This window comes from Larimichthys crocea, chromosome XVI (genome assembly GCF_000972845.2).
Source record: "Larimichthys crocea isolate SSNF chromosome XVI, L_crocea_2.0, whole genome shotgun sequence".
NCBI classification, from domain to species: domain Eukaryota; kingdom Metazoa; phylum Chordata; class Actinopteri; family Sciaenidae; genus Larimichthys; species Larimichthys crocea.
This window is the reverse complement of record NC_040026.1, coordinates 1,152,265-1,179,538: the sequence shown is the minus strand read 5'-3', so window position 1 is coordinate 1,179,538 and position 27,274 is coordinate 1,152,265. Positions and strand designations below refer to the sequence as shown.

Sequence of the window (27,274 nt, the reverse complement as noted above, 5' to 3'; positions counted from 1 at the left end):
GGTGACATCACTATGACATCACTAGAGCTCATTTTCTCAGACTTGACAAAGCTCATCCAGAGGCACAGATTAGAAAATGTATCACAGGTTGAGTGAGAATGTGACCAGGTATCACTGGAGTGTCCCAGAATAATATTTTTCTTGAAGGTGGAGCAGAGGCTAAAACTCAGAAAGAGAAACAGAAAATGTTTTATACATTTTTATTTTTAACAAAATAGCATTGTTTTATCGCCCCAGTTTTACAGTGTTTGCAATACCACCATCATTTATCCACATTTTTTTTTCAATGTAAGAAAATAAAACAGATTCAGAAACTATCAGTTTCATATAAACTGAGATGCAGCACATCAGGGCTTTAAGACACGTGTGAAACGCAGTTCAGCCAAATGCCTTTTCAATTTGAACGTGACATTTTTTAAAAAACATTTACGTTAACGCTGATAACACTGATCTGGTAAAGTGTGAGCAGTATGTGGCTGTTGATGGACAACTAGTCGTACCTCACTGGGAGTGAACTGAAATTGTTGTCAAGGTTCAGTAAAGTCTTTGCAGCTGAGCACGTTTAATGATTGAAAATGTTTGTTTTTTAACCTGCAGCTGTTTGGTTTCTCATTATGTCAGAAACAAGCTGCGTTCAAGTTTAAGTGACAGCTCTACGTGATGCTACAGTGGTTTTGCCTGCATGTAACAATTCTTCAAGGTTTTCTGTACGCTGTGATTGGGTTTACGTTGTCATTAATGCTGCTCTGATGAAAACTGCACAGTGTTAAAAAAAAGAAAAAGTGATACTTTTGAAACGGTTTACAATGTAAAAAAACAACTAAATAAAAACATGAATCCAAAAATGTGTCCAAAGTTCACTCTCAGAAAGTATTTACATAAAACTCAGTCTACACAAAGACTTTTACAATCCCCTCAGAGAGTGAAACTAAATGAATGAACAATCAGCAATCATCAACAAACCAGCCAATAGAACGCTGGGATTCACAGAATGAACCAATCTGTTACTGAAGCTCTAAGGCATTACATTGAGGTGAAACAATCGGACTGGTAAACAGTTGAATAAACCGTGTTTGTAGGTTGAAATGTCTGGAGGCTGAAGTGTAGCAGTTTCTATAATGACTGATAACAGAATGATGGAATAAAAACAGAAATAAAATGATTCAAATGAAACATTCATTAAAATCAATGAATGAGAAAATAAAAGCTTTTCATGGTGTTAACTTTCACTAATTATTTGTCTCTTATTATATATCGTTTACATTTTGTTTCACACTACAGTTTAAATAAATGCAGCAACGTGCCACATAAAAACTAACTAACTAACCCACACGTGAGTTTAGACACAAGGGTTCCAATAAGAGCTTCGGGTACTCCTGTGTGGACTGAACCACTTGTTTTTAGAGGGGGCACACTGACTGCATCTCTTTAAACAGAGCTATGAGATGGAATAACACTGCAGAAAGACAAAGAGAAATCTTTTTTACATCATTGTGTAAATTCAAATAAGAAAATTGTATTAGTAAAAAGGTTATCAGATGATTACTAACACTTATTGTATTAGTTAATCATCAAAATATTTTTTAAATGTGACCTTTAAGTTATCAACATAACACTCAAAATGTGTTATCAAGCTAGTACACTCCAGCCTCCATGGACTGCTGCTGATGGTAAAATATTTAAAGAACAGTAGAATTATCATTTTAACACCAGGAATAAAAACTGAAATAAATACAATCTGCATACAACAAATCTGAAACTTGAAATCAGTAAGACCTTCACTGTTAGCTTAGTGTAATTATATATTATACAGTATATTTGAGACATACTGGAGTTTATCATACTGATTAACTGAATACTTTGAGTGGAACAAATATAAAACTGCAAATGAAAATATAAATGTTGGCACTAAATGGAAGTATAGATTCTTTTTCTCTGATTCTTTGATCATTTGTTGACTTTCTATGGAGTAAAAGCTGTTTGGATTAAAGGAACCGTTCACTATCTATGCTACAGGAGATGGAAAGATGTATGCCTGTCATGAGCTGTTGTCAGGATGTGGTTACCCTAGCTTAGCATAAAGACTGGAAGAAGAGGGAAACAGCTAGCCTATGACACACAGTGCAGAGAGACTGCTTGTCACAGTGATGTCACCAAGGTACCCCTGTGCCCAAAAGCAGGTGCTGATAGATTCAGCATTACAGGCAGAGATGCTATACATACAGTATGCACTGAATAAACTGTTGTCCATCAACAGTTCTGTTTGTGCACAGATAAAAAAAGAGACACAGCATGTTAATCACGGAGCTCTGCGGATTCTGTTTCCAGTCTTTATGCTAAGCTAGGCTAACCACACCCTGACTCCAGAGATTCATATTCTGTCTATACGTCTTCATTCAGTCAAAGAAAATGAAAAAGCACATCTCCTAAAGATGTTGAACTATATTGTTACATTAAATAAAGGCACCGTGTGTGTCTCATTGTGAAATGTAAAGTAAAACATGTTAAGTAACATGATAAGACCTGATAATAAACTTGGTGGAATACTGGACTATAAACCTGATTGTGTGTCTGTTGTGCCCTGCTCTGGTCCAGTCCCTTCCTACTCCTCACTGTCATAACCGAGCACAGGAGCCAGCCATCTCTCCACATCCTCCACACTCATCTCTTTCCTCCTGGAATAGTCCTCCACCTGAAGAAGAGCAGAAAAAAAAAGTTCAGCTTGATTTTGTTACAAATCCTTCATCAGAAGATCTGTTACAACTTCAAGTGAAATCCCAGTTTGGATCCTTCTTTTGGTTTGAGAGTCTCCATAGTGTTCAGACACTGCAATCCCAACAATATATTACACTGATTCACAGTGCAGCTCAACTACTATTTATTGTCATTAAATGATTGCAATTATTGACTTTTATTTTCAACTTGATCTATCGGTCATGCACCAAAACACCAAGACAAAGTCCATGGAAACCTACTTGTTAATAAATGGAACAGTTCACAGACTCAGGTAATGCAAGTTGTAGTCTGCAGTTTGTACACTGATGTGGTTTGTGCTGCTTTAATCTAAAATATTATGCTGAATTTACAATGTGAGCTAGCATTCAGACTTGGCACCCCCCTTGATGCTTTGTACCCTGACTATCCTGAATTTAACTGTGCAGGCCAAGCTTATATTTGGAACTCCTCTGTTATCTAAGCATTTTGTGGTAGGATAATATTTTATTCCATGTGTTTGATATACTTTCTTTTTAACAGAACGCTTGGAATAACTTTTAAATTCATACCATGTCTCTTCAACATACTATATTTACAGAAACATACTTTACATGTGCCATTTTTCTCAATGGGTACCAGTGTCTCGTGAACATGAACAACATTGTCTACAGACATCTGAAGCAGTTTAAGATGTGGATGGTGAGATGAACCTGCTCCTTGGTGATCTTTCCCACGGCGAAGTACGAGGCCTGAGGGTTGGAGAAGTAAAGCCCAGACACAGAGGCAGCGGGCGTCATGGCCAGGGATTCTGTCAGAGCAATACCTACACACACACACACACACACACACACACACTTATTACATATGCATGCAACCCACACACTTAAGCCAGTGTTTCATCGATGAGAATAAACTTGGCTAAAAAGCTGCAGTCATCCCTGTCTTCTAAACTGATGTCGACATTTGCAGCTTGGTTTTGAAGCTGTGCAATGTGCTACAGCTCACTAGCTAATTAGCCTTCTAGCCTGCAAATGGTCATTAGCGCTTTTCCTTGGAGGACCTCTGGTAGCTCATTCAACAAGATAGCGTGCAGCACAAGACTGAGCTGAGGAGCAGGCATTCAATTGACAAGCAGGGTCGGTTGTTGTTGTTCTGTTGTGTTGTTCTGTTGCATGTTAATCATTAGCCTATCATATAATAAGAGTCATGTTGCTGTTTGACACAGAGTTACAATGAAACGAAATATTAGGTCTCCATTTATGTAGATAATGTCATTCCAAAGTTAAGGTACAAACACCATGAAAGATGAATTCATATTACAGATCAACATGTTTTCTCACATGACTTAAAGAGCTGCAGCTGCAGCAGCACAAATCTCTGGAAGCTTTATCAAGTGTTTATTTACAGCTGCTGGTGTGCTACAAACTGTAAACACATTAGCATACCCTCACCTTATCAACTTGTTATGGCAAATATGTTAGCAATCAGTTGCCTGTTTACAGATTCAGCAGCAACAGAAGCAGCAACGGAAACATCTTCCTGCTGCAGCCGGAGAGCGGGGTGATGACACAAACCAAAACAGGCTGAAAGACGCTTAAAAAGCTCGAGAACAGGGGCAGTCCATTCTGATTTCAGGAGGTCTGAATAGAGAACATTTCCTCATGTTCAGGTCCTCATGTCTTCTCACTCTATATTTTTCTGTTGTGTTGAGTAGCGGTGTAGAAACACTGTCAGAAAAGAGTCGCCGGTCAAAACATAATCTGAATAAAACTCAATGATATATCATTTCCGGCTCTGGGTCCGGACTGGGACCGCGGTCCACCTATGAGTGACCTCAACGCTTTAGAGAGTTGAAGAGGAGTGGGGTAATAATTCTCTGTGTGTTCATCACAGAGACCGACATTTGATCCATTGTTACAGGACCACTGTGTAGGATTTAGTGAAATCTAGTGCTATGTTCACTGATTGCAACCCCACACATCACCCTCCAGTTTTAAACCTGAATTGGAAATTTCAGTGGCAGCAAAATGTGTGAAAAAGGACCTGAGCTGGTGTTTAGTTTGTCCATTCTGGGCTACAGTACAAACAGTAGAAACCTGCAGCATGTGCAAATATGAAAGGCTCATTCTATGGTGACACTAATGAAAACAGTTATGAATATTATATTCTGTAAATCTGACACACTGGACTTTAAAACTAAATGAATTAAGCTGAGTTATTGATTATAAAAACTAAATCAATGCTGTTTTCCCCTCACGTCATGATACAGATGTAACATTGTGTCGTCGCCATGAACCTTCACTTTCCATCAGGACTACACTGGGATGTCGTCCAGCAACACATCCTGGGCCCCTCTACCCCTCCACCCCTCCACCTATATGCAACTGTTCACGTTGGAATTTGTCAGTGTTGTGATGACCAGACTAAATCTAATGCTCCTCACTTGAGGCGGTATGATGAGTTTGGCAGCAGCTTGGCTGAGCCAGCGTCAGCCTGACAGACAGGATGCAGCTATCAGATGAAAGCTGAACAGACAGCTCGGTGGGGGTGGGGGGTATACTGTCCACCCCGCCTTCAAATGGAAACAAGGTGTTTGTCAGCCATAATACATCCCTCCTCATTAATGCTGGCCCAGCCAAGCACACACATCAACATGATACAAAAGACGGTGAAGAATTACAGTTTGTATCCTCACTGAGCTACACAAATGTTCTTTTTTCACCTTCTTTGAGATCTGCTCACTCAGACCACATTCAGAGGTGAAGGCCACATGGCTGCATTCTTTTAGCAGTGTGTATGTGAATGTGTCTGGCTGTCATCCTGTGTAATATGTACTGGTTTGCAGTGGACAGCGACTGATGGAGTTTACACGTAACAATGGAAACTGGATGATTTCTAACATGATGTGTGTTGAGATCTGATCATAAGCGGTCATTCGAGACACGTGGAGACTCATTCTAATGTAGGTGAAGTCATGACAGTGAAGTGGTTGGTGCTCTCACCAGTCTTCTCCTGGATCTCAGCCAGGCTCCACATGACGGTCTTCTCCGTGTGGTCAGGCTGGCTGGGGTAGCCGGCTGCAGGTCTGATGCCCTGGTATCGAACTCTGTGGAGGTCTGTGGCCTGCAGAGCCTCGTCAGAGCTGTAGCCCCACAGCTCCTTACGCACACGGGCGTGGAGCTCCTCAGCAAAGGCCTGAAGGAGAGACGGAAACCAAAGACACCGCACAGCAGTGACGATGAACATCACTCAGCAGTAAGCAGTTACAACAGCAGCTGTGATGGCGCCCTGATGTGTTAAGAAGCCGTCCGTACTGTACCTCAGCCAGTCGGTCAGCCAGAGCTTTGACCATGATGCTGTTGTAGTCATCGCCCTGTGCCTGAAACTGCTGACTCAGCTCCTCGGCTCCAAACACGCCCACAGCAAACATGCCGATGTAGTCTGCCACACCGCTGTCTACAGGGGCGATGAAGTCCGACACACACAGGTAGGGCTCTGAACTGGAGCTGTCCTTCTCCACCTGCAGCACACACACACACAGCATATATAGCTTTCTACTTCTGGCTCCATCACAATTGTACAAATATAATGAAATCAAATCTGGCAGTGGCTGTGTGTACCTGTGTGTGACAGGCAACGACTCAGCAATGCAGGAAATGCACTGCAGCTGTTAATGACTCTCACCTGTTGCCTTAAGCCGTGGAATGTGGCGATGGGCTCTGTGTCTCTTTGCACTCCGACATCATCTTTGTACACGTTGATGTCATCGCCGTCACTCTGGGCGCGCCAGAATCCCACCAGGCCCCGCCCCTTCAGACTGCAGTTGTCAATCATCTGGTTGAGCAGCCGCTGAGCGTCGTCAAAGGCTCGACGAGCCTCCGAACCTGCACGAAGAAATCATTCCACACTCACTACGAGCTTTCAAAATGATGTCGCTGCTGTTCTCACTGCACTTAAACAGCACGTGCATCAAACCTGAAATACTCTTTCCTAACTTACACTGTTACTGTGTCAAAACATCATGTCCATAAGAGAGCAAACTAATACAATGAGACACATACCTACTTCATTTTTTCAACATAAACATTTTCTTTTAAAAGATCTCCATCTCTATAAATTGCTAAATAAACACAGAATGGACTGTTTCCAAGTGGGCCTTTCTTTTAGACGGCTCAGTCAGTCTCTCTGCGGCTGAACTCTCCGTCATCATTACCACACGGCTGTTATTGAATTATTTGCACACTTCGGCCTGACCCACATTTCATTTTCAATCACTGAAAGTGATGTTGCGTGACTCCTGTGCATCACGCAGTCACTCAGCGAGGTGGCCCTGACTCACGAGGCAGACAGCCATGGCACTGCCGCTTTTGTTTTTTCCACACAATCAAATGTGAATGAATTAAATTCAATTATATATCATATTCACTGACTAACATCTACTCTATAACCTTAACCCATAATGGAGATTTGTATGTTTTTAATTTCGTACATAATGATAAAAGGTGATGAACTGCAGCAAAGAATCATCTTCAAAAACATCTCTGTTTTCTACAAAACCAAGTGCATCATGTGGCAGGATGGAGGTTTGGAGTAGGATTTATAAAGAACCCTGACTGTGGTCCAGCTCGTACCAACAGTCTTGTCGTTGAAGATCTTGGGGTAACCTCTGTTGGGGTATTTTCCTCTCAGCTGCCACACATCAAAGAAAGGCTTCCAGTCGATGAAGTCCACCAGACTTTTCAGGTCGTAGCACTCGAACACATGGCTGCCCAGGAACTGAGGACGCACTGAGACACAAAGACAAAGAGCACACCATGTATTACGTCCAGCGTGTCCTCTGACACCTCACTGAAGTTCTATGATGTTTATATCATATTGACACACTGTATGACACTTACCTGGCCTGGGCGCACAGAGCCAGTCTATATGTAACGCCTTCTCTCTGGCCTGGGACAGAGACAGATACCGACGATCCTGAGGAGACAGAGAGAGATTTTACACTAATTATTAAAAATCCAAAGGTTTGAACCAGGCATCTTCTTGCTGGGAGGTGACACCGTGCTGCCCACAGACAATATTTATAATGTAGTTTATAATAACATCATATGACCTTGGTGTTAAAGTAGAAGTCTAGTGATATGATAGGTATGGTGTGTGTATCAAAGTCTGATATATCTTCTTCTCTGCCATAGAGCTCTACTGCTGTCCAAAAACGTTATCACATACATTGTCCTGTCACCTGAAATACTCACTAGAGCACAGAACGTGGATTCATCTGCTGAAAATAGTCTTAGAAAAAGCTGTGAGCTGTTTCAAAAGGTTTATGTCTACAGAGGACGCCACGGACAAAGGACAGATGTCAGAATAGAATGACAGACGAGTTTCATGGAACTTGTTGATAGCCAGAAAAACACAAACTAAGACAAGACCAGGGCTTAATTTCAGCCGGAACATGCCAGAACAAGATCTGGAACCTCCGACGTTGGATCCGGCAGCTATTTAAATGGATCCGGTGTTCCGGCAGCTATTTAATTGAATCTGCCATCTCCATGTCACAAAGAAAAATAGCAAAGAATAATTAATTTAAAAAATTGGTCGCGTGTTGGACACCAGGTGGGTGGCATCTAGTCTCAGAACTGTCAAAGCTGTGTGGAGAAATGATCCTGCTCTCTACAGACATTTTGCGCAGGCAGTGCAGGATCCTACCCGTGATAGCGCAACTAGAGAAAGTTACAATGGGCTGGCAAAGTGCTTATCATCCCATGCGTTTCTAACCAAGTTGGGACTGATGTATGATGCATTACAAGAACTGTCAAAGCTGTCCCTCGAGCTCCAAAAACGAGAGTGTAACATCATAATGTCGCATAAAGCCATTTGCAGACAGATCCGGGTGTTCGAGGCCATGTCTGAGTGGCCAGGTCGACACAGTTTCCTGAGCCAGAGTGGGGTCGAGGAGAATTCTTTCCATGGAGTATCCCTGCACGCAGGACGGTTGACAGACAAAACATTGGACCACAGGGCGTTTTTTGGGAGCCTGGCAAGAAATTTAGAGAAACGCCTCTTATCACACGGAAAAGACCAAACAGGATACAACAAGCTATTCAAGGAGTTAAAAGTACTTTATCCACAATAGTGGCCGCGGGAGGAAGACGACCTGTTTGGGGAAGGTGAAGTGGAAGCGCTCTGCCAGCAGTTTTGCATCGATGACCCGCGGACTGTCATCAGGGCATTCAGGGAATTCAGGGAAAATAATAGAGAATTAATCCCAGATGGACTGAAGGCCCTCATAGCCGCAGTCAACACTGTCCCCATCTCAAGTGCAAAGTGTGAGCAGGGTTTTTCGCAGATGAACTTAATTTGCACAGCAAACAGAGCATCTCTTCTACCCTCTACCATCTGCTCCTTGCCCTTTCTTTGCCTTGTCGGCCCGCCGCTTACCCGGTTCAATCCCATTCCATACGTGTCTTGGATTGCCAAAGGGCATAGAACTGCACGGGACCAAAGCAGTAGAGAGAGAAGCAGGGAAGTAGACGCCAGGGGGTCTATGGATGCTGTATGGGCTTTTTTGAACAAATAAGGTGCAAGTCCATCCTTTTATTCTGAGCGTTGTCTTTTGTGGCTAAAACGGTAACTGTCTTTCTTTGTTGGCGAAATAAAGCCTTAAACATGTGAATCTACACTCTGTCAGGACTTGATAACTGTTACTGTTACTAACATACCTAGTTCAATTTCGATTTATGAATATATTAATTTGTCCAATTCCGTTCTTAAATGTTTCATTCCATTTGTTTTGTTTAACCTGCATCTCAGTTATTTCATTTCAAATCCATTGTGGAGATGTGCAGAGACAAAATTATGAAAATTCTATCACTGTCCATATATTTTTGGACCTAACTGTATCCTTCATGTAGGTTGTTGGACAGTTTCTTCAAAAGCTTCTTCAGTGACATCCATTTAATAATCTACCAGGAATGTCAGACAGAAGTTTCATTTCTTCTTTCAAGTTTAATTAACAGTCCACTTTGGAAATAAACATATGTTAATGAGCCTGTTTGAAATTTGACATTAGTAACTTAGAAAGGATTTTCCCTCCTGCAGCTGTGTGCAGAGACCCTGTTGTGTTTCCATTGGTCTGGAGGCTGCTGACTCTTACAGTCTGGATTTAGACATAGTAAAGGTTCAAACACTGATCTCAAAGAGGGTTGCTTGTGTGGGTCACTGGACCCAGAGCACAGAGGTGTAACACCTCCTCTTCCTTGTTGAGTGTTTCTACCAGCCAGTCTTACCTTCAGGGAGTCATAGTGCTCCTGCCGGATCTCATCATACTCCTCTTTCAGGTCCTCAAAGTACTCTTCCCTCGCAGCCTCGTCCAGGAGCTGCGAGCACTGACGGACAGGAAAACAAGACACACACGTCAGTGGTTACGTCAGCCAAAATCAACTCTCTGATTATCAAATGCCATAAGAGACTAGCTATGGGATGTAGCTTTAATGTTTCTGGAAGCACAGAACAGCATTTTATTTATTTAATTTTTTAAAAAAAAATTTAAAATGGTGTTATCTCAAGTTTACAAGTTACCTCATAACCAGGCTCTTTTCATCGTGATAGTTTATACCTCATCATCTCTAGATAACAAAGCTGTGGTTTATATCAATCATCTACTTTTGACAGTGACAAAGGAGGGGACGGATGCCTTGATCTGGGTGGTCTCCTTGAATTACTGTAAAGCGTACGACTCAGCAGGTCTGTGCTGCGAAATGATGAGGCTAACACAGAGAGTGTGTGTGCAGGATGCTGTCCACAGCACTGAAACAGAGCAGAGGAGATAGAGATAGAACTTTCTGTCCCCATTCCCACCCAGTTACTATCCTGGCTGCAAATTCACAGGTGACTGCACCTCGGTGATAAAAGACTTGATAAATGACCCCATTATCAGGAGAAAACAACCTTTTGTTTTCTTTGGATAATGGGATAATTAACTTGTGATTTTGAGATAACGGCCCTGAAAAACTTCATTACAAGAACAGCTGTCGCAGGCTTCCTACTGAAGGCCACAGGGCTGCTTTGGAGTGTGTACTCAGCAGTGAGAAGAGTTCCGGTGATGTCAGGCAGATATTCTTACCACCACCACACTCCTGGAGGCGTCCAGAACATGGACAACAGGAGAAGTGTAGCGAGGGGCAATCTTCACTGCTGTGTGTGTCCTGTCAAACACAAAACACACAAATGAACCAAGACAGCACTGTAAGATGTGACTCCCCCCTCCACACAGGTGCCCTGTGCAACCAGTAGGATGATCCTCATCAGTGGTCCATCTGTATTCATTGTCATTGGTGACTGGCCGAACCAGAACCACTTCAGCGGTGGTGAGCGAGTAGTTTTTCTATGAGTGAGGCTGCAAGTTCTCAGCAGTCTGATTCGCTGAGGGCACCTGATTGCACATCAGCTGGTCAGTATATCAGGCATCATCAGACTGCCTTGTCTCAGGCTTGTGTGTTAGGGTAGCAAATGCGTGGGAAGTTTTCAGTAAATTTCTGGAAACTTTCCAGAAACTTTCCATGGACAGTTAAGCTGGGGCATTTTGGAAATATTCCAAATGGGAAACTTCATGGGAATATATAGGAATTAACTGGAAATTGGGGGTAATTTAAACCAACTATCGTATCAAAACATAAATATAAACATTTTGTTTTGTCATAAGCAGACATCCATGTGAAATAATACAACATATCACATGATACAACTGATTTATTTGTAAGTAGAACTTTATCAAGTTTAAATTATTTTATTGAACAATATTTTTAGTTCACAATCTCAAATGTGGCTTCAATGGGCTCTAAAGTGTGGTCCAGGTACAGAAATCACCTGTGCAGGTAGGGGGCGTGGCCTCAATAGCCCTGTAGTAAGCAGTGTGCTATGTGCATGTGATTATAGGAATAGCAGATATTCAAGTGGACCTGCATGAAATCTGGTTGTTTTAGTCAGGATTATGATAAAATATAATAATAATAACTATATTTAAGCTCACTGTTAAGGGCCAACCTTCAATTTTGTAAATTCCCCATTTATTCCCATAAATTCCTGTTAATTCCTATGAAAAGTTTCCAACTTTGAAAATTGCTAGAATTTTGAAACCCGAGTGAGTGAGTGAGTGAGTGAGTCAGTGAGTGAGTGAGTCAGTGAGTGAGTGAGCGAGTGAGTGAGTGTACTTTGATGTGGTGGCTCCTCCAATCAGCAGTGGTGTTGTAATCCCCAGTCTCTCCATCTCTTTGGCCACATGGATCATCTCATCCAGAGAGGGGGTGATGAGACCAGACAAACCGATGATATCTGCAGGAGTGAAGCAAACAGACACTCCACATCACTGCTGCTGCTGTTATTAAAGCAGAAATATCATTCATTACATGAATACAGTCACAACTAACCTAATTCAGAATTAATTACAAAAAAATGCCACATACATAAGCTGTTATGATATTTTGAGTCCCTGAGTGTGTTCACCCTGTCCATTTTGTCTTAAGTCAGTGTACTGGGAGCACCTGGATGGTGCACTCATAACAGTCTAAAGGTTGAGTGTGGAACTCAGGACATTTCTCGTTCAGTGGTCACCATTTTGGCGACATAGCTAAAGGTAAGACCACCAGCATTGTGAAAATGACAACAGAGGAAGCTGCTGGAGAGCTGCTCAAGAGGTTGTGGTGAATATCACAATATGTAGTTGGAAGTTGTACATATGTTTTCTGTTTATGTTTTGACAGTCAAAGGTTCTCTGCACAGCTGCAAGAAGAAAAAGTGGTAAAATGCTGTGCTCAATATGTCCGGTAAGTTGACTACTAAGTAACACTGCTAATTGTTATGGAATTTTCTATCCTTAAGGTTACACAAGGTCACGTGTGGGCCTTGAGGTCCTCGGCAGTATTAATTGTTTGTCTTTGACTAGGTGCCACCATATCTCAACACTGTGGTGGCCAGGGTCGAAGAGACCTATTGCTGCCTTCATAGACATAATAGATAGCTTGTTGTTGATGTTCCAATCTGTGTAAACAGACATCTGTGTCTCCAGACTAGAATATGCTGACAATAACACCTGCATGAATAAAAACATTATCTTTGACTAATTCTGGGCGTGTAGTATTTGTGGTGTTATCTTGGGGTTTAAAGTTTATCCACCAGGATGAGTTTGGCAGAATGTGAGACCGACTCAGACACTTCTGATTTGAGAGTGTCTCTAATTCTCCTTGATCAAGCGTCAATAAATAATACAGCATAAGACATCAGAGGCTCCTGAACACTTTCTTCCCTCCTGACCTCACCATTGACCTTTGACTTCAGCAATTTCTCCACAACACTAATAGTACATAGTACAAAACATACAGTTTACTACATAGAAGAGTACTAACAAAAGGATTGAAACTTAAAAAACAAAAGTTTCATTATAAAGTACTAACCCAATAATTCATATATTTAAAGATAGATATATATATATATTATATATATATATATATATATTATATATATATATATATATATATATATATATATATATATATATAGAATATATTATTAACCCATTAATATCTTCTGTGAAAACAATTCAAACTACTGTTTCAAATGTCTGAATTGAACCTTTACTTATTCTCTTTACAAAGAGCTCTGTCAGTTACTGATGATTACTCCTAACATCTTTTAGGGAGAATTCTCTGTAAATAAAAGCAGCGAGTTTAAACTTCAAACATGCAGATGGCAAGGGGTGGGTAACGTCTGGAGTCTTCCTTACAAGCTGCATGCAGCCTCTAACAGGAAGGTAGGGCAGCTTGTATGTTGCCTGAGGGGCAAAATCTGGGGCATGAAAGTCCCAAAATCACCCATTGCTCACTGTACCTGCTTTCTGTCCAATGGCCTCTCTAAGGATCTTATCACAGGGAACCATCACACCGAGGTCAATTACTCTGAAAGACAAGAAAGATCCTAATTGATATAAAATACAAGAAAAGTATCTATGTCAGGTCTTTGTGTCTTTTCGTATATTATGCATATATTGTCTGTGGGCACGCAGAGCTCAATTACGATGTCATATTTATAGACACCAAACAAAAAAAAGGAAGTTGGACTACCTGGTACATACTGAATGTACAGTGTGTGTTTTACTTTACTATAAACTTAGCAGCAGTCAGCACAGTCCTGATCAAAGTATGACTGCTCTCCATCATGATGAGTTGTTTCAGCATTATTGGAAATTGTTTATTGCAGCAACATCTTGAGTTCACATCGCGGTAACATAAGGAGGTGGATTCAGCAGCAAAAAAAAAAGAGTTTGGAAAGGTTGCTGTATACTTTGAGAACATTTCAAGGTTTATTACGCGTGTCTTTTAACAATCTAGAAGAGTGTCATCACATCGAGCGCTGGAGGAGTGAAATATCTTTTCAGAGCATGTGACCAAGAATTATACATTACTCCTTTAGAACATCACACTGATAATGCTACTGCTAATGCTTTGTTTAAATAATCTGATTCAGTTTAGCGCTTAAAAAGCATGTCACTGCATACACACAGTATTACAGAATGAAAGACCTACAAATGTATATAGCACACACACACACACACACACACACACACACACACACACACCCCAAATTAGTGCCATTAAAGCAGTAATGGTGTTTGGATGGTGCCCAGGGCCTCAACTCAAAACAAATCAACACTGCCACTTCTCTCCCATAATGCAACGCTGTGCCCCGGGGGGGATCAAAAGCCAATGTGATGTGAACTGGTTAATTCTCTGAATTGTTCAGTGAGCTACGTACTGTCTGCCACTGAGTTTAACATTTCACCTCAGATAGAGGCCATCAGAGAATGTGCTGCTGAGCCTCCTGCTGCTCAGTCACACACTCACAGTCTGCTCCCTGACTGATTGGAACAAACGTTTTAACATTTTAACTGCGATTTACCACACATTGTGAGCCAAAGTGCTGCTAACTCGCTGACAGGGTGTGGTAGAAATCCTCCAGCAGCAAACCAGCCTTACCTGAAGTTGTTGCAACCCAGCACCACGCCTACAATGTTCTTCCCAATATCATGGACATCTCCCTTCACTGTAGCCAGGACGATGGTGCCGTGATAGGGGTCCTGCACACAGAGGAGGAAACATGAGAGGAAGAGAAGGAGCAGAGAACAGGAAATCTGTTTTAGTTTGTTCTCTTTATCTCTCTCTTTAGGATTCATCCTCTGAATGATTAAGGCACTGGAAAATGTCCATTAAAGCACCAAACAAACATCTAACACACTGCTCAGGAGTGAAACCTGCATAGAAATGTCAGTATTTGTTCATAATGAAGATTAAGTAATACATGATAAATATGACAGAGAACCATGAAAAACAGCTTCAAATCATACCTGATTTTAATATAATTAAAAAATTAATATAAATTATAATAAAACTTTAACTGAAGGCATACATTTAGTTTCCATGGATCTGTAGTCATGTTTCCATCCAAATGTATCCCAAATTTGAACAGAATTTTAGAGTAATGTGGCAAAAGAAGATGTAAATAAATGTTTGTCTGTGTGAATATTAGGAGTTGCTTCATGAGAAAAGCAGTAGATGGCACCAATTCTCCAGTCGGAGGGCACAACAAGATGACAGAATTCAAAGAGTGTATTATAGAGCCAGGAGCACATCTCCAGAGGAAAGACATCTTCATATTTGTGGGAATGTGTTGATCAAACTGTCTACATGGATCCATATTTAGTCGAGACTGACCACTTCCTCTGTTGACCCCGTCAGTGCCATCATCTCCTCCCTCTCCTTCTCCATGAAAGGAATCAGGTAGCCCACCGCCTTCTTCATGACACGAGCTGACTTGATCACCTGCAGACACACGTTTTATTACATTTTATTACCTTCAACAAACTGATAAACTGACAATACGACTTGTGCTGAGCACCACAGACACTCTCCTACCTGTGGCAGGAACATCTTGCCGGCTCCAAAGAGATCTCCCACCACCTTCATGCCGTTCATCAGGGGGCCCTCGATGATGTGAAGGGGTCGAGTGTAGCGATCAACCTGAGCCCGACACTCCTCCACATCATCCACCACATATTTCTCTATTCCCTGACAGCAAAAACACAGGACGGAGCAAGACAGGAGAAAAGACAACAGATGAACTGTTATTACCAAGAATGAGAGAATTTATATAGTAGCCAAAACACCCTTACTCTTTTAATCAGTGTTTCAACTTAAAATCATGGTGAAAAAATAAATAAGAAGAACTAATAACACTAAAAATAACTTTTGGCGGCATTAAAATGACTTTAAACAACGTTAACCACGTCAGAATGATTTGTTTGGTTAAAAGGCTGCACACACAAACTGTGGTTTTCAAGGCTTGTACACTATAACATGTCTCAGCAGGTTTGAGGTGTCAGAGTGAGAGCTGTGCGTCAGCAGTGTAGTTCAGAGCGCGGTCGTGGATCTGCTCGCCAATAATAAATTCTGGCCCGTTCTTTCAAGATCAAAGAGAATGCCAAATTATCAGACATCATCCAAAGAGAGTGTTTAAGGGCATCGGAGGAAGACTTTGTTTGAATTCAACTCATTAAGGACGTCCGGACTGTTAAAACATTTAGGTAGCACAGTTATGGAGCTAAATATGTCGGCTGTCTGGTCAGGAGTGAGACAGAAACAGTCCTCCTGCTCGCTGTAATCATCAAAACTTACATCTGTCTGCATTCATTTACACACGTTTCCATTCATGCTGTCAGACAACTCAAAGTAGAAACTGGATAAACAGATGATCTGCTGAGCAAAGCACTATTTTACAGCAAATATAAATTCAGCTTAATGACAACTGCAGGTGTTGGCTGGATATCTCACAGAGTGATCATTTAAATGATAACAGTGAAGAGTAAAGCTCAAACTGCATCTGTTTGGGACCTAGCATATTAATGATGAATGAGTCTATCCTATCATGCAGTGAAGAGCGCCACTATGTGGAGGTGTTCTGTTCAAACCAGTGTGAAAATCTAATCTAATGTTATCGGCAGATTCTTACCTTAATGAGAGCGTACTCCAGTCTGTCCTCCACACTTCCTTCTCTCCACTCATCTGTCTGAACCGCCTTCTTCCCTCCTTTCACATTGCTCTGTGAACAGCAGCAGTAAAGTCTGTTAACCAAACTAAAGAACTAAAGCAACAACAGCCTGGTGTGCGTGTGTGCGTGTGTGTGTGTGTGTGTACCTGTGCGTAGGAAAGTAGTTTCTCAGTAGCATCAGGGTCTTTGTTCCAGATGAGGTTTTCACACAGCAGCAGCAGCTGTTTATCTATGTCATCATAGACGGGCAGGTTCCCAGCATTCACTATGCCCATGTCCATACCATCCTGAGAGGACAGAGGACAGACAGTGTGTGGGTGTGTTGGAAGCAGACAGCCTGTCGGCCTCTTCTCACTGGAGTTCAGGAGATTTATGAATTCAACCCTACATCGGGGTTTCATTTGACAAACTCAGAGTGACTGTGTGTGTAGACTCAAATGTGCTGCTCAAATCCTCAGGATTATTTCCAGATATACCATGTGGTCAAAAGTATGTGGACACCTCTTCTTCAGTCCCATTACTAAAAAGGTACAGATTTTAATTATGGCAACACTCACTATGAGTTACCAAACTGCATCAGGAAACAACATGGACACAAAACCAAAGTGTGTCAGGAGCTTTATGACGAGGATGTTACAGAAGTGGTTATACTGTAGCAGAAAGAGGTTTCACAACAATCACATGGGTGCAGTGTTGCAGTGTGCTCAGACTTTTAGCTGAGACTGAAATGAAACATTTCATAAGCCAGAAAACAGAAAACGTGTGTGTTAACTTGCTTTACATGTCACCTTCCTGTCTGCTGGGAAGTGGCTCTTTAAGGATTCTGAATGGGTCTCTATGCTGCTGACCAGCTCGATAAGCACGCTGGGTTAGAGCCCAAACCGTCGAGAGCTCTCATTTAAGAAATGAGCTGCAGCGATTAGAGGGCTAATCAATCAATCAAAGTCTATCGACAGATAAATATTTGCCTACTATTTAAATAATGGATTCATCCTTAAAGTCTTTTCACTGTTTTCAGCCCGTCAAATACGATCAAGGTGAATGTGATGGATTAGCCAGGAGGCAGCGGAGGCAGGACTGATGGTCAAAGCCGCCACGCTGGAGCTTCACATACGGCTAAGACTCAGCTGTGTGTCAGTGTTACCTTGATAGCGTGGTAGAGAAACGCTCCATGCATAGCTTCTCTGATGGCCTCCATCCCTCTGAATGAGAAGGACAGGTTTGACAGACCTCCACTCACCCTGGCTCTTGGTAATGTCTCCTACACATTCAGAGAGACACAGAAAATATGTATGACAACTGTATTATTACTAAAAAATTGTGAAAACACGAAGGTACGATTTACAACCTTGCGAGGAAATCTCAGAGGGATCAGTTGAATCTGTGTTATTACCTTGATAAGTTTGGTTGCTCTGATGAAGTGGATGGCGTAGTCGTTGTGCTCCTCCATGCCTGTACCGATGGTGAGGATGTTGGGGTCGAAGATGATGTCATTAGGGTCAAATCCCACTTTGCTGACCAGCAGCTTGTAGGCCCGAGTGCAGATCTCTACTTTCCGGTCTGTATCTGTGGCCTTTTAGAAGACAGCAGACATGTCAGCACATGAGAGTTTGTTTTTCTGTGTGTGTGTGTGTGTGTGTGTGTGTGTGTGTGTGTGTGTGTGTGTGTGTGTGCGTGCGTGTGTCTGTGTGTGTGTGAGTGTGTGAGTGTGTGTAAGAGTGCCAGTGGGTCTGTGTGTGTGTGTGTGTGTGTGTGTCCTCACCTGTCCCTCCTCGTCGAAGGCCATGACCACCACAGCAGCTCCGTAGCGCATCACAGTGGCAGCTCTGTGCAGGAACTCCTCCTCTCCTTCCTTCAGACTGATACTGTTCACTATACACTTTCCCTGACAGCACTTCAATCCCGCCTCGATCACGGAGAAGTTAGAGGAGTCAATACACAGAGGAACCTGGAGGGGACACACAAGCTTAATGCTCATTAACACATTCATATTAGAAATGTTCAAATGGAAGCACGTAGCAGATGGTTTCTCTTGTAAAGAAGTGGAAACTGAACATTTTAATGAAAAAGACAAAATTGGAAAAGGCAAAGGTTTACTCTTTGGACCCTGATACAAAACTAAATGTGAATCAAATTTTATAACAATAATCTGATGTTTGCCGAGATACTTATACTAATATGAACAGAAATATACAGCATGAGCTCATTTTCATTCTTTTTAATCTCCTACCCGTGCGATGTCTGGCTCGGAAGAAATGAAGTTACAGAATCGGGCCATAGCTGTCGGCCCCTCCAGCATCCCCTCGTCCATGTTTATATCCAGGACCTGGGCCCCCATCTCCACCTGGGCCTTAGCAATGCTCAATGCCTCCTGGACAACAACAGAGAAGCACAAATAAACCGTTATTAACAACCATACATTTCCTCTGTGCTTATGATTTACCTACAATTTCTGAAAATGTGAATATAAATGATATAATTTTAATTAAAGTCAGTGTAAAGTAAAAATGAATATGTGTTTTGAGTTTGTCAGACTTAAGAACAAAGTGTTATTAACTACCCAGCCAAATTGGAATGATTAAAAATAACGACAAGTTTCTGAAATTAGCTGTCAAAATCAGGAAAAAATTAATTCTCAGCTCCAGGACTGTGGGAGCATGTCCACTGAACCACTCTGAGCTGAGTTGAATGAATGTCTGTCTCTCTGTGTCTTAACGTACATAAGTCATGTATCTCAATAAACGCTGTCTGACACATGTAAACTCAGATCTGACTACATATTCCCTGTCGTCATAGCTACAAGCTGCTGTTGCATATAAGAGACGTCCCGTTACCGGTGTATTTTCCTCTGGATTCCGCTCAGGAAACGAGAGCAGTCTAACGTTACATGCACTGACATTAGATAACACACATGAAAATGATGAGAAACCCTAACGTGATTATGTACAATGTAAAAACACGTTACTGTGCACTAAGTCACCAACGTTACTGTAATTACTGTATTATTTTCATGTCTCCAGCTGTTTTACAACATATTTGATGTGTTTTGATAGAAAACTAAACTTTTGCCTGACCTCATAGTTTCCTGCCATGATCAGCTTGGCAAACTTGCGTGACCCAGCCACGTTGCAGCGTTCGCCAATGTTGACAAAGTTAGTGTAAGGGCCAATCCTGAACGGCTCTAAACCTGGAAGTGAGAAGAGGTTTTGTCACATCAACATTCATACAGTGATCAGCAGAGGGAAGGAGCTCTCCTGTAGCAGAGAAGGCACTCCTCAGCTGCACAGGTCCGAATGAAGATAATTCATTTAAATGTTTTAAACAAACTGTAAATTTTGGTTGTTTGCTGTTTCCGGCAGCCATGCCCACCTCTCAATGCAATACACTGCGGCTGTCCTTCATTAAAAGGGAGTCCATGCTAGCTAAGCAGCTAAAGTTTACCGCAGATGATCCCACCCCGATGTGGGTCATGCACATACACGCTGTAAACAACAGTGTGACAATGTGCCAATAAAAACACACACATTTTGTTCTCCTCTGATCTCATAAAAGGCCTCTGTGAACTATAAATCTCGCTATGAAACAATACATGAAATAATAAAGAATAAATCTTAAAAATTCTAAGAAATGAAATAAAAGCATTTTTCAAATAAGACCCTGGTTCTTACTGTAAATAAATAACTCTATTCATTCATATTCATTATCAATCAGAACGATTTACTACTTTAAAAAGGTGAAAGTCTGACTGAAAAGAGATAAGCAGGTTTTCATACCTGACAGCAGCAAGTAGTCTTGATAAATATCAGCAGCAGGAACTCGGGGCTTGCAGTGTTTAACCGCTTCAGAAATGGCTCTGCACGAAGGACAAAGAAGAGATTTTTTTAATTTAAACTTTCTAAACTTTAACATTTCTCTTATCAGACATGTGACAATAACCTGATGTGTCCTGGAGTGGTCCCACAGCAGCCTCCCACAATATTGACTAGTCCATCTGTAGCAAACTCCTGCACACAAAGGTTCAAATATGCAATAAAGCAGCCAGCAGCTTTACACACATTTCTATATTTTTCATTTTGATGCCATTTTTATTTAACCTCAATGTTTTTGTGAGCCAATCGTGGAACCTATCAGATATGGTCTTTGGTAAATGTTCAATGCCAAATGTTTCTGGGCTTCCCGTGCAGCCAGCAAATATCTGGATAACACATATCAAGCTAAGACTTCCTCTGCAGTGTGATTAGGAACTTTGTGCATGAGAATAGTGAGGAAGACATTTCTGCTCCTCTAAACAGATCTCTGCATATGATACATTTGTTGGCAAAAAGTGCCAACAGTTTGGTCCCTTATCTACAGATGCTGCATTCATATACAGATATCTGCAGAGATCAGCTGACACCAGTATGTTTTGTTCCACAAACCAAGCAAGATGATGAAAGCACATAATGTTGTCCATGACTTACATACATGTTCTTTTTTCATAGTAAGATGAAAAGGTGGATATCAGTCTCATGTCTGCGTGTACATGGTTAGCCTAGCTTAGCATTAGGCCTGGAAGCAGTCTTTATGTTCACAAACAGCTTAGCAAAGAAACATGTAACTCACCCTGAAACAACAAACTTTCTGTTTGTGTCCACAGAAAATGAATTATTAGATATGACATGTTAATTTGCGAGCTAGGAAAGGGGTGTTTTTCTACTTTTTTTTGTACATTTGCTAAAAAAGCCGACACAAGAAGATCACAACAAGCAAAAGTCAGCTAACAGAACCTTTAAATTGGAGGCTGTTACTTGGGGAGTTTCGTCATACCCTCCAAATGTGTTGGGAAGACCTAACAGAAAAGAGATAAAGACACAGACCCAAAAGATCACAACATCGTCACATCAGATACAGGTTTCAGGCCTAGTTCTTTAGGCTGAGTGTAAGCTACCTGCATTGGGATAACAGATAACAAAGGCTGTGGTGCATTTTCCTATGGCCTCGATGAACGGCCTCATCTCCGTCGCTCCCAAGGCACAGTTCAGACCAATACTGCAACACAGAGAGGGACAAAAACAGTGACACGCTGGAGCTCTAGCAGCAGAAGAAATGGTGTGAATGTGTGACGTGCAGTAACTCACCATAGAGGTTTAGCGTGGGATACACTCACTACAAAGGCTTCACCCGTCTGACCAGACAGCGTTCGTCCACTCCGGTCAACGATGGTCCCTGAGATCTATGTGACGGCGGGACAGGAAGTAGAGCATGTAAATATATGTCAACTGAACCCAACAGAACACACTGAAGTTGAGGAAAATATATTTAGAGTATAATAAAACATATACAGACATGCAGAGATGTTCAAAACGGTAATAAATCAAATATCACAGACGTACAAATATGGGTTTTCTTTGGTAGCTCTTGTCAAACAGTAGGTCGATGGCATATAAGGCAGCCTGGAAAAGAAGATACATCACAGACATCAGGTCACATGATCTTAACAGGAACCTTATATTTGATTTATAACAACTACAGAAAACACTTTCCTAACTGGCTGACAGGCACCCATTAAAACGTACATCACAGGCCAGCCATCAGTATAAAGCAGTTCACACTCTATATTGTAAATATATACAAATGAATGAAGTTAGTGTCTAATTAGTAAGTTACATGTGTAACTTAGAGAATGGATGCAGCTGATATTAATTAAAAAGGCAATGTCATTAAACTGAATAGAAATCATTAACAGTTATAGATATTGATAACCCCTAAATGTTTCACAACATCCTGCCATTATTAGAATAACTGACAAACTCTATTTGTTTGGACAGTTCAAATCCAAAATGTAGTAACTACATATTTAGTCAAAACTCAGGACAAATTTATATAATAAATTAAAAAAAAAAAAAAAAAAAAAAAAAAAAAAAAAAAAAACGGTTACAACGGAACAGCCAAAAAAACAAGTCACAGTTCAAATAAAACAGCCAGTCCAGTTAAAGCTAGCGTGTGATAGCCATGGCTAGTCTTGACTGAAGCCAGATTCACTTACTTTCCCTCCTACTTGTTTCCTGTTGAAATATATCAGTTTAGATAAGCTAATATGTTGCTAATGCAGTGGTACACACTAAACCAGCAATGTTTAAGAGGAAATTAGCCCAGCTTAGCATAAGTACATGCTATTTGAGCTTTTGCCTTAAGTGGAATTCGTGATTTAGCATGGTTCATTATTGGGAAATAACACACTAATACAACTTCAGAAAATGAAGACATACATCCATCCATCACTCTCCGTGTGTTCCAGTCAGCCTGAAAACTTCTGTGGATACCGCTCTCATACAAAATGAATTGAATTCAATAGTTAACGTGCTGAAACTGATCAGGTGAGTGTTACCTTTGCATTGGCAGTGTCAAAGATGGTTTCAACCAGAAGGATGTCTGCGCCTCCATCTAATAAACCTCTGACCTGCTCTGAGTAGGCTTCCACAAGAGCATCAAATGCTGGGGGGAAAACACACACAGACATTTCAGTGAAGGTTATATTACACTGTTATGCTATTAGTTAAGTTGTTAGTGTTATACAATCAGCCTTTTTCCACAGCACTTGTCATAGAAAATCACAGGTGACAGAGATTCAGTCACAAGAGAATGAAAATGTTACATACACAACTAACAACCCTATCCACAGTACAACATGACTACAGTTACTCTGATAGTTAAACAGTCAATAACAGACTCAACTGCTGAGCTTACTTAGTGTGTCAATGGTAAGTGTTTTACTGTATATTAAATCTGATCTATCATGTTGTGCCCCCTGAAACAGTACATGTCTACAGGCTCTTACTGATGTTCCTGAAGTCAGGCCTCTCCACAGACGGGGACACAGACAGGGTTTTATTAGTGGGTCCGACTGCTCCGGCCACATAGCGTTTACAACCTGAAAACACACACACACACACAAAGATTACAGCTGATGTTACACACGTAAGGATCACACATTTATGGATATATGTAGCCAATGCTAAAAATTCAAACCGGTTTGCTTGGTGACATCATCGGCTGCTTTCCTCGCCAGCTCTGCAGACGCCCTGTTGAGGCGATATGCCTGCACGAGAGGCAACAGACACAGTTCACAGTCATACTTTTTAGGATTATACTGACCTGGAAATAGTGATATTTTGTCACGTTACACATGCTACAACACTTATTTACTGTTTGCAAACATACACTATGTTATTCACTCTTGCTAGCACAACGTTAGCTTTCTGGCTCATAGCTGAGTGGACTACAAATATGTCCTATTGTGTAGTCATATCTAAACTTTGTCCTATTTACTGGAGTAGAGAACAGCATCTCCATTACTAAAGAACCTTATAGGATGGAAAGGACTGTTCCAGGTATTAGTCAGGACCTCAGTGGTTCCCAATAAATCTTTAGAATTCGATTGCAAAATATAAATATTATTTTAAGTATATATACAGTAACAGCCTTTTCAAGCTTTTTATTTCTGATAGAGACAGCTGGAGAGTGACAGGAATGTGCCAGATAGTTCTGACTTGTTGCTACCATTGCCAAAGATTAAAAAAAAAAAATGTATGAAGACGACACACAGAATGATTGAGAAGTAAAATGGCCTATTCAAATTGTGCATAGTGAGTGAATACAGCATAGAGTTTTGCTAACTGACACCATGATGTGGAAGTAGAGACAAAGCGTGTACAATAGTCAGTGTCTTGTCTGTTCATTTGTAAAGGAATGGTGTTTATTAAGAGGGTCTGTGTCTGCTACGGACAGGACAGGGTGGATGTTGTATTTTCAGGTGGAGATAAAAAGGTCATAGGAGTAGGTGAAGCTGTTTGTAAAAATAGGGGGTAGGTTTAGTTAACACCAGTCAGCCAGTCTGTGTACCTGACCTTTGCTTCTACTTCCACATAAGTGCATAAGAGGTCCACAGTGGTCTAGCAGTGTCAGATATTACATCGTACCATGTGCTCCAGTCCATAGTCTGCCTGGGCCGTGGAAGTGCTGCTGAATGTGTTGGTCTCTATGATGTCAGCCCCAGCCAGCAGGTACTCCTTTAAACACAGAGAGGAGAGCAAAGGTTACACTGTGTGTGTTTGTAGGGACTCTGCTCTCAGCAAACAGTTAGTCCACAGTGATATTTAGGGCTGCAGCTATCCAATATTTTGGTAACCGAGTATTCTGTCAAATATTCTATCGATTAATCGTATAACATTATTATTCTTATTACGTTCGCTTTGCTGCGTTTGCTCGTTTTCAGTTTTTCCTGTTTTCTGTCCCGGCGTCTGCCGTTCTGACCTTTAACACTGTCCACACACATTACCAAAAGCCTGCCTCCGTCTTCTTCCACTTTGCAGGGGACACATAGCCTGTAACGTGAGCACATTATGAAGCACTAAAAAGAATCTGTGCAAAACGTGAGCTTTAGATTTAATTAAACGAGGCTTCGAGGCAGAGGAAATACCTCGATCATTTTTTGTAATCGAGTTAGTCGAGGTACTCAAGGAATCGCTGCAGCCCTAGTGATATTCTTCATGGAGAGACATGTTGACTTGATCACTCATCATTCTGCACTGCTTTGAACAACACAAATGAGGCTGAGTGAGCCACAGCAGTGGTGTGGGTGAACGGACCTTGCTGGATGGAGTACCTTGTGTATTCTGTAAATGACATCAGGCTGTGTGATGCTGAGAAGGTCGTTGTTGCCCTTCAGTGAAAGAGGGTGCTCTTTAAACTCCTTCCCCCTGAAATCTTCCTCTTCGAGCTTCTCCTGCTGGATCATGGTTCCCATACCCCCGTCCAGGACCAGAATCCTTTGCTGCAACACTGCTCGCAGCTCAGACTCTAATGGACATCTGCATCCTGGAGAGAAAATAAATGGTACTTCATATTTATCAGAGACGAGTGACTGTGCCCAGAGATAAACTGTGATTGTCAGCAGTAGCAGTGATTATATATATTCTCCATCTTTTGTCTTTTCCTCAATGTCCCAGAGTTCATTTCTGCCTCTGTCTCATTATATTATTGTAGATAAGACAGACGTCTGCCTGGAGATCGACACCATCTTCAGCTCTTTATATTGGGTGGTGGCTCCACATCCACAAAGTGAGCCAAAAAATCAGGACAAACAGCAGCAACTTTTACTGACGTACAGTATACAGACACAACTCTGTCGCTGCATTAAAGTACTGAAGTTCAGTGCACTGCTCTAACAGAGAACTGTTTTGTCTTGTGCCAAGCTTCAAGATTTCATCAAGGTTGTCACATTTGATGAAAACAAAAGCCTGAGTGCCGAATACCAGAGAGGTCATACAATGGCAGTGCTCTTTTTAAGCAGACTGTGTCAAATGACATCACACAAGAGAGCTGGTGTCAGCTTAACATGCAGCAGTAAAGGGTTAATGGTAGTGTTTGTCTGCATCTCTTAAAGAACATTATATTAAGCAGCACAAGTTACAATGTGGAAATACTCATCAGCGCTCTCTGGTGGACAAACCATGTAACAGAGCACTGTTTCTACGTTACCGCAATCATTTCAGCTGCCATACACACCGATATGTCTGTGATAGGCCGATATTGACCATCTAGTTGTATAGGTCAGATCTATTGCACATTCCCCACACACACACACACACACACACACACACACACACACACACACACACACACACACACACACACACACAGCTGCTCTCTGATAGCTTCAGGGGTTTTCTCAACTGACAGACTGACATTGAAAGTTTATATCTAAGAGTTAGAGTAGTTCATAAAGTAAACAGTGGTCCTCAGTGAAAGCATGCCAGGCTGTGTCAGTGTCACAGAGCTGAGCAGTGATTCTCCCACCGCCAGCTCAGCTGCTCACACCGGCCACAAGACACACGTTCCACTCCCGGTTACCGGCTCTGTCGTGCCGCGTATCACTGAACACATGTAGTGTCAGAGCTAACTGTGCACACAGTGAACTCACACCTTGTCCCGCGGAACAGTTCGCGTGTATCACACACACACACTCCTGCTGTAACATGTGGACAGTCAGAGTGGACACAGATAGCACTGCAGGCTAAAGGCTAACCGTGAACGCCGGGGAAGCTGAGCATATTTACCCGCTCCCGAGGAGAACTGGTGGCTGACGTTAGTTGGAGCCATTTTGTGAAGAGCCAGCCTTGAAAAGAGCTCTACGAGCCGCGGGAAGCACGCGCGCTTTATCCCAAAGCTCCAACTTTTCACAGCCAATGGTCCTGCAGCGCGTGCTCCGACAGCGGCGACATCTGCACTTCCGGCCTCAGCCCTTCACAACAAAAGCATCACCACAACGCTAATACATAACCAGACTGTGACATACTTCAGTATACACACATACTTCCTCTTACACACAGTCCTCAATTCCCATATATTTATATAGTGTTGTATATCATCATTTTATAGTACGTTCATGTTTATTCATATAGAGACTTTTTAATACTCTGTACAC

At 41.6% G+C, this 27,274-nt stretch overlaps 1 protein-coding gene across 1 annotated transcript; it reads right to left on the bottom strand.

Annotated features, from left to right (window-relative positions):
• Positions 1-186: 186 nt before the first annotated feature.
• On the bottom strand, positions 187-27,093 carry mtr (5-methyltetrahydrofolate-homocysteine methyltransferase). The gene is made up of 33 exons (XM_010737639.3): positions 26,907-27,093; positions 25,454-25,665; positions 24,768-24,857; positions 23,818-23,887; positions 23,627-23,719; positions 23,177-23,283; positions 22,182-22,241; positions 21,927-22,021; positions 21,737-21,837; positions 21,576-21,637; positions 20,746-20,813; positions 20,583-20,662; positions 19,884-19,996; positions 19,040-19,180; positions 18,572-18,757; positions 18,203-18,382; positions 17,954-18,070; positions 16,956-17,096; positions 16,771-16,860; positions 15,678-15,830; positions 15,477-15,584; positions 14,742-14,842; positions 13,597-13,664; positions 11,925-12,045; positions 10,838-10,919; positions 10,002-10,100; positions 7,614-7,689; positions 7,347-7,502; positions 6,400-6,599; positions 6,035-6,235; positions 5,718-5,910; positions 3,426-3,538; positions 187-2,692 (listed from the first exon to the last, which is right to left on the bottom strand). The coding sequence occupies exons 1-33, from the start codon at positions 26,947-26,949 to the stop codon at positions 2,603-2,605; spliced, it is 3,810 nt and encodes a 1,269-aa protein (XP_010735941.3). The 5' UTR covers positions 26,950-27,093; the 3' UTR covers positions 187-2,602.
• Positions 27,094-27,274: the final 181 nt, after the last annotated feature.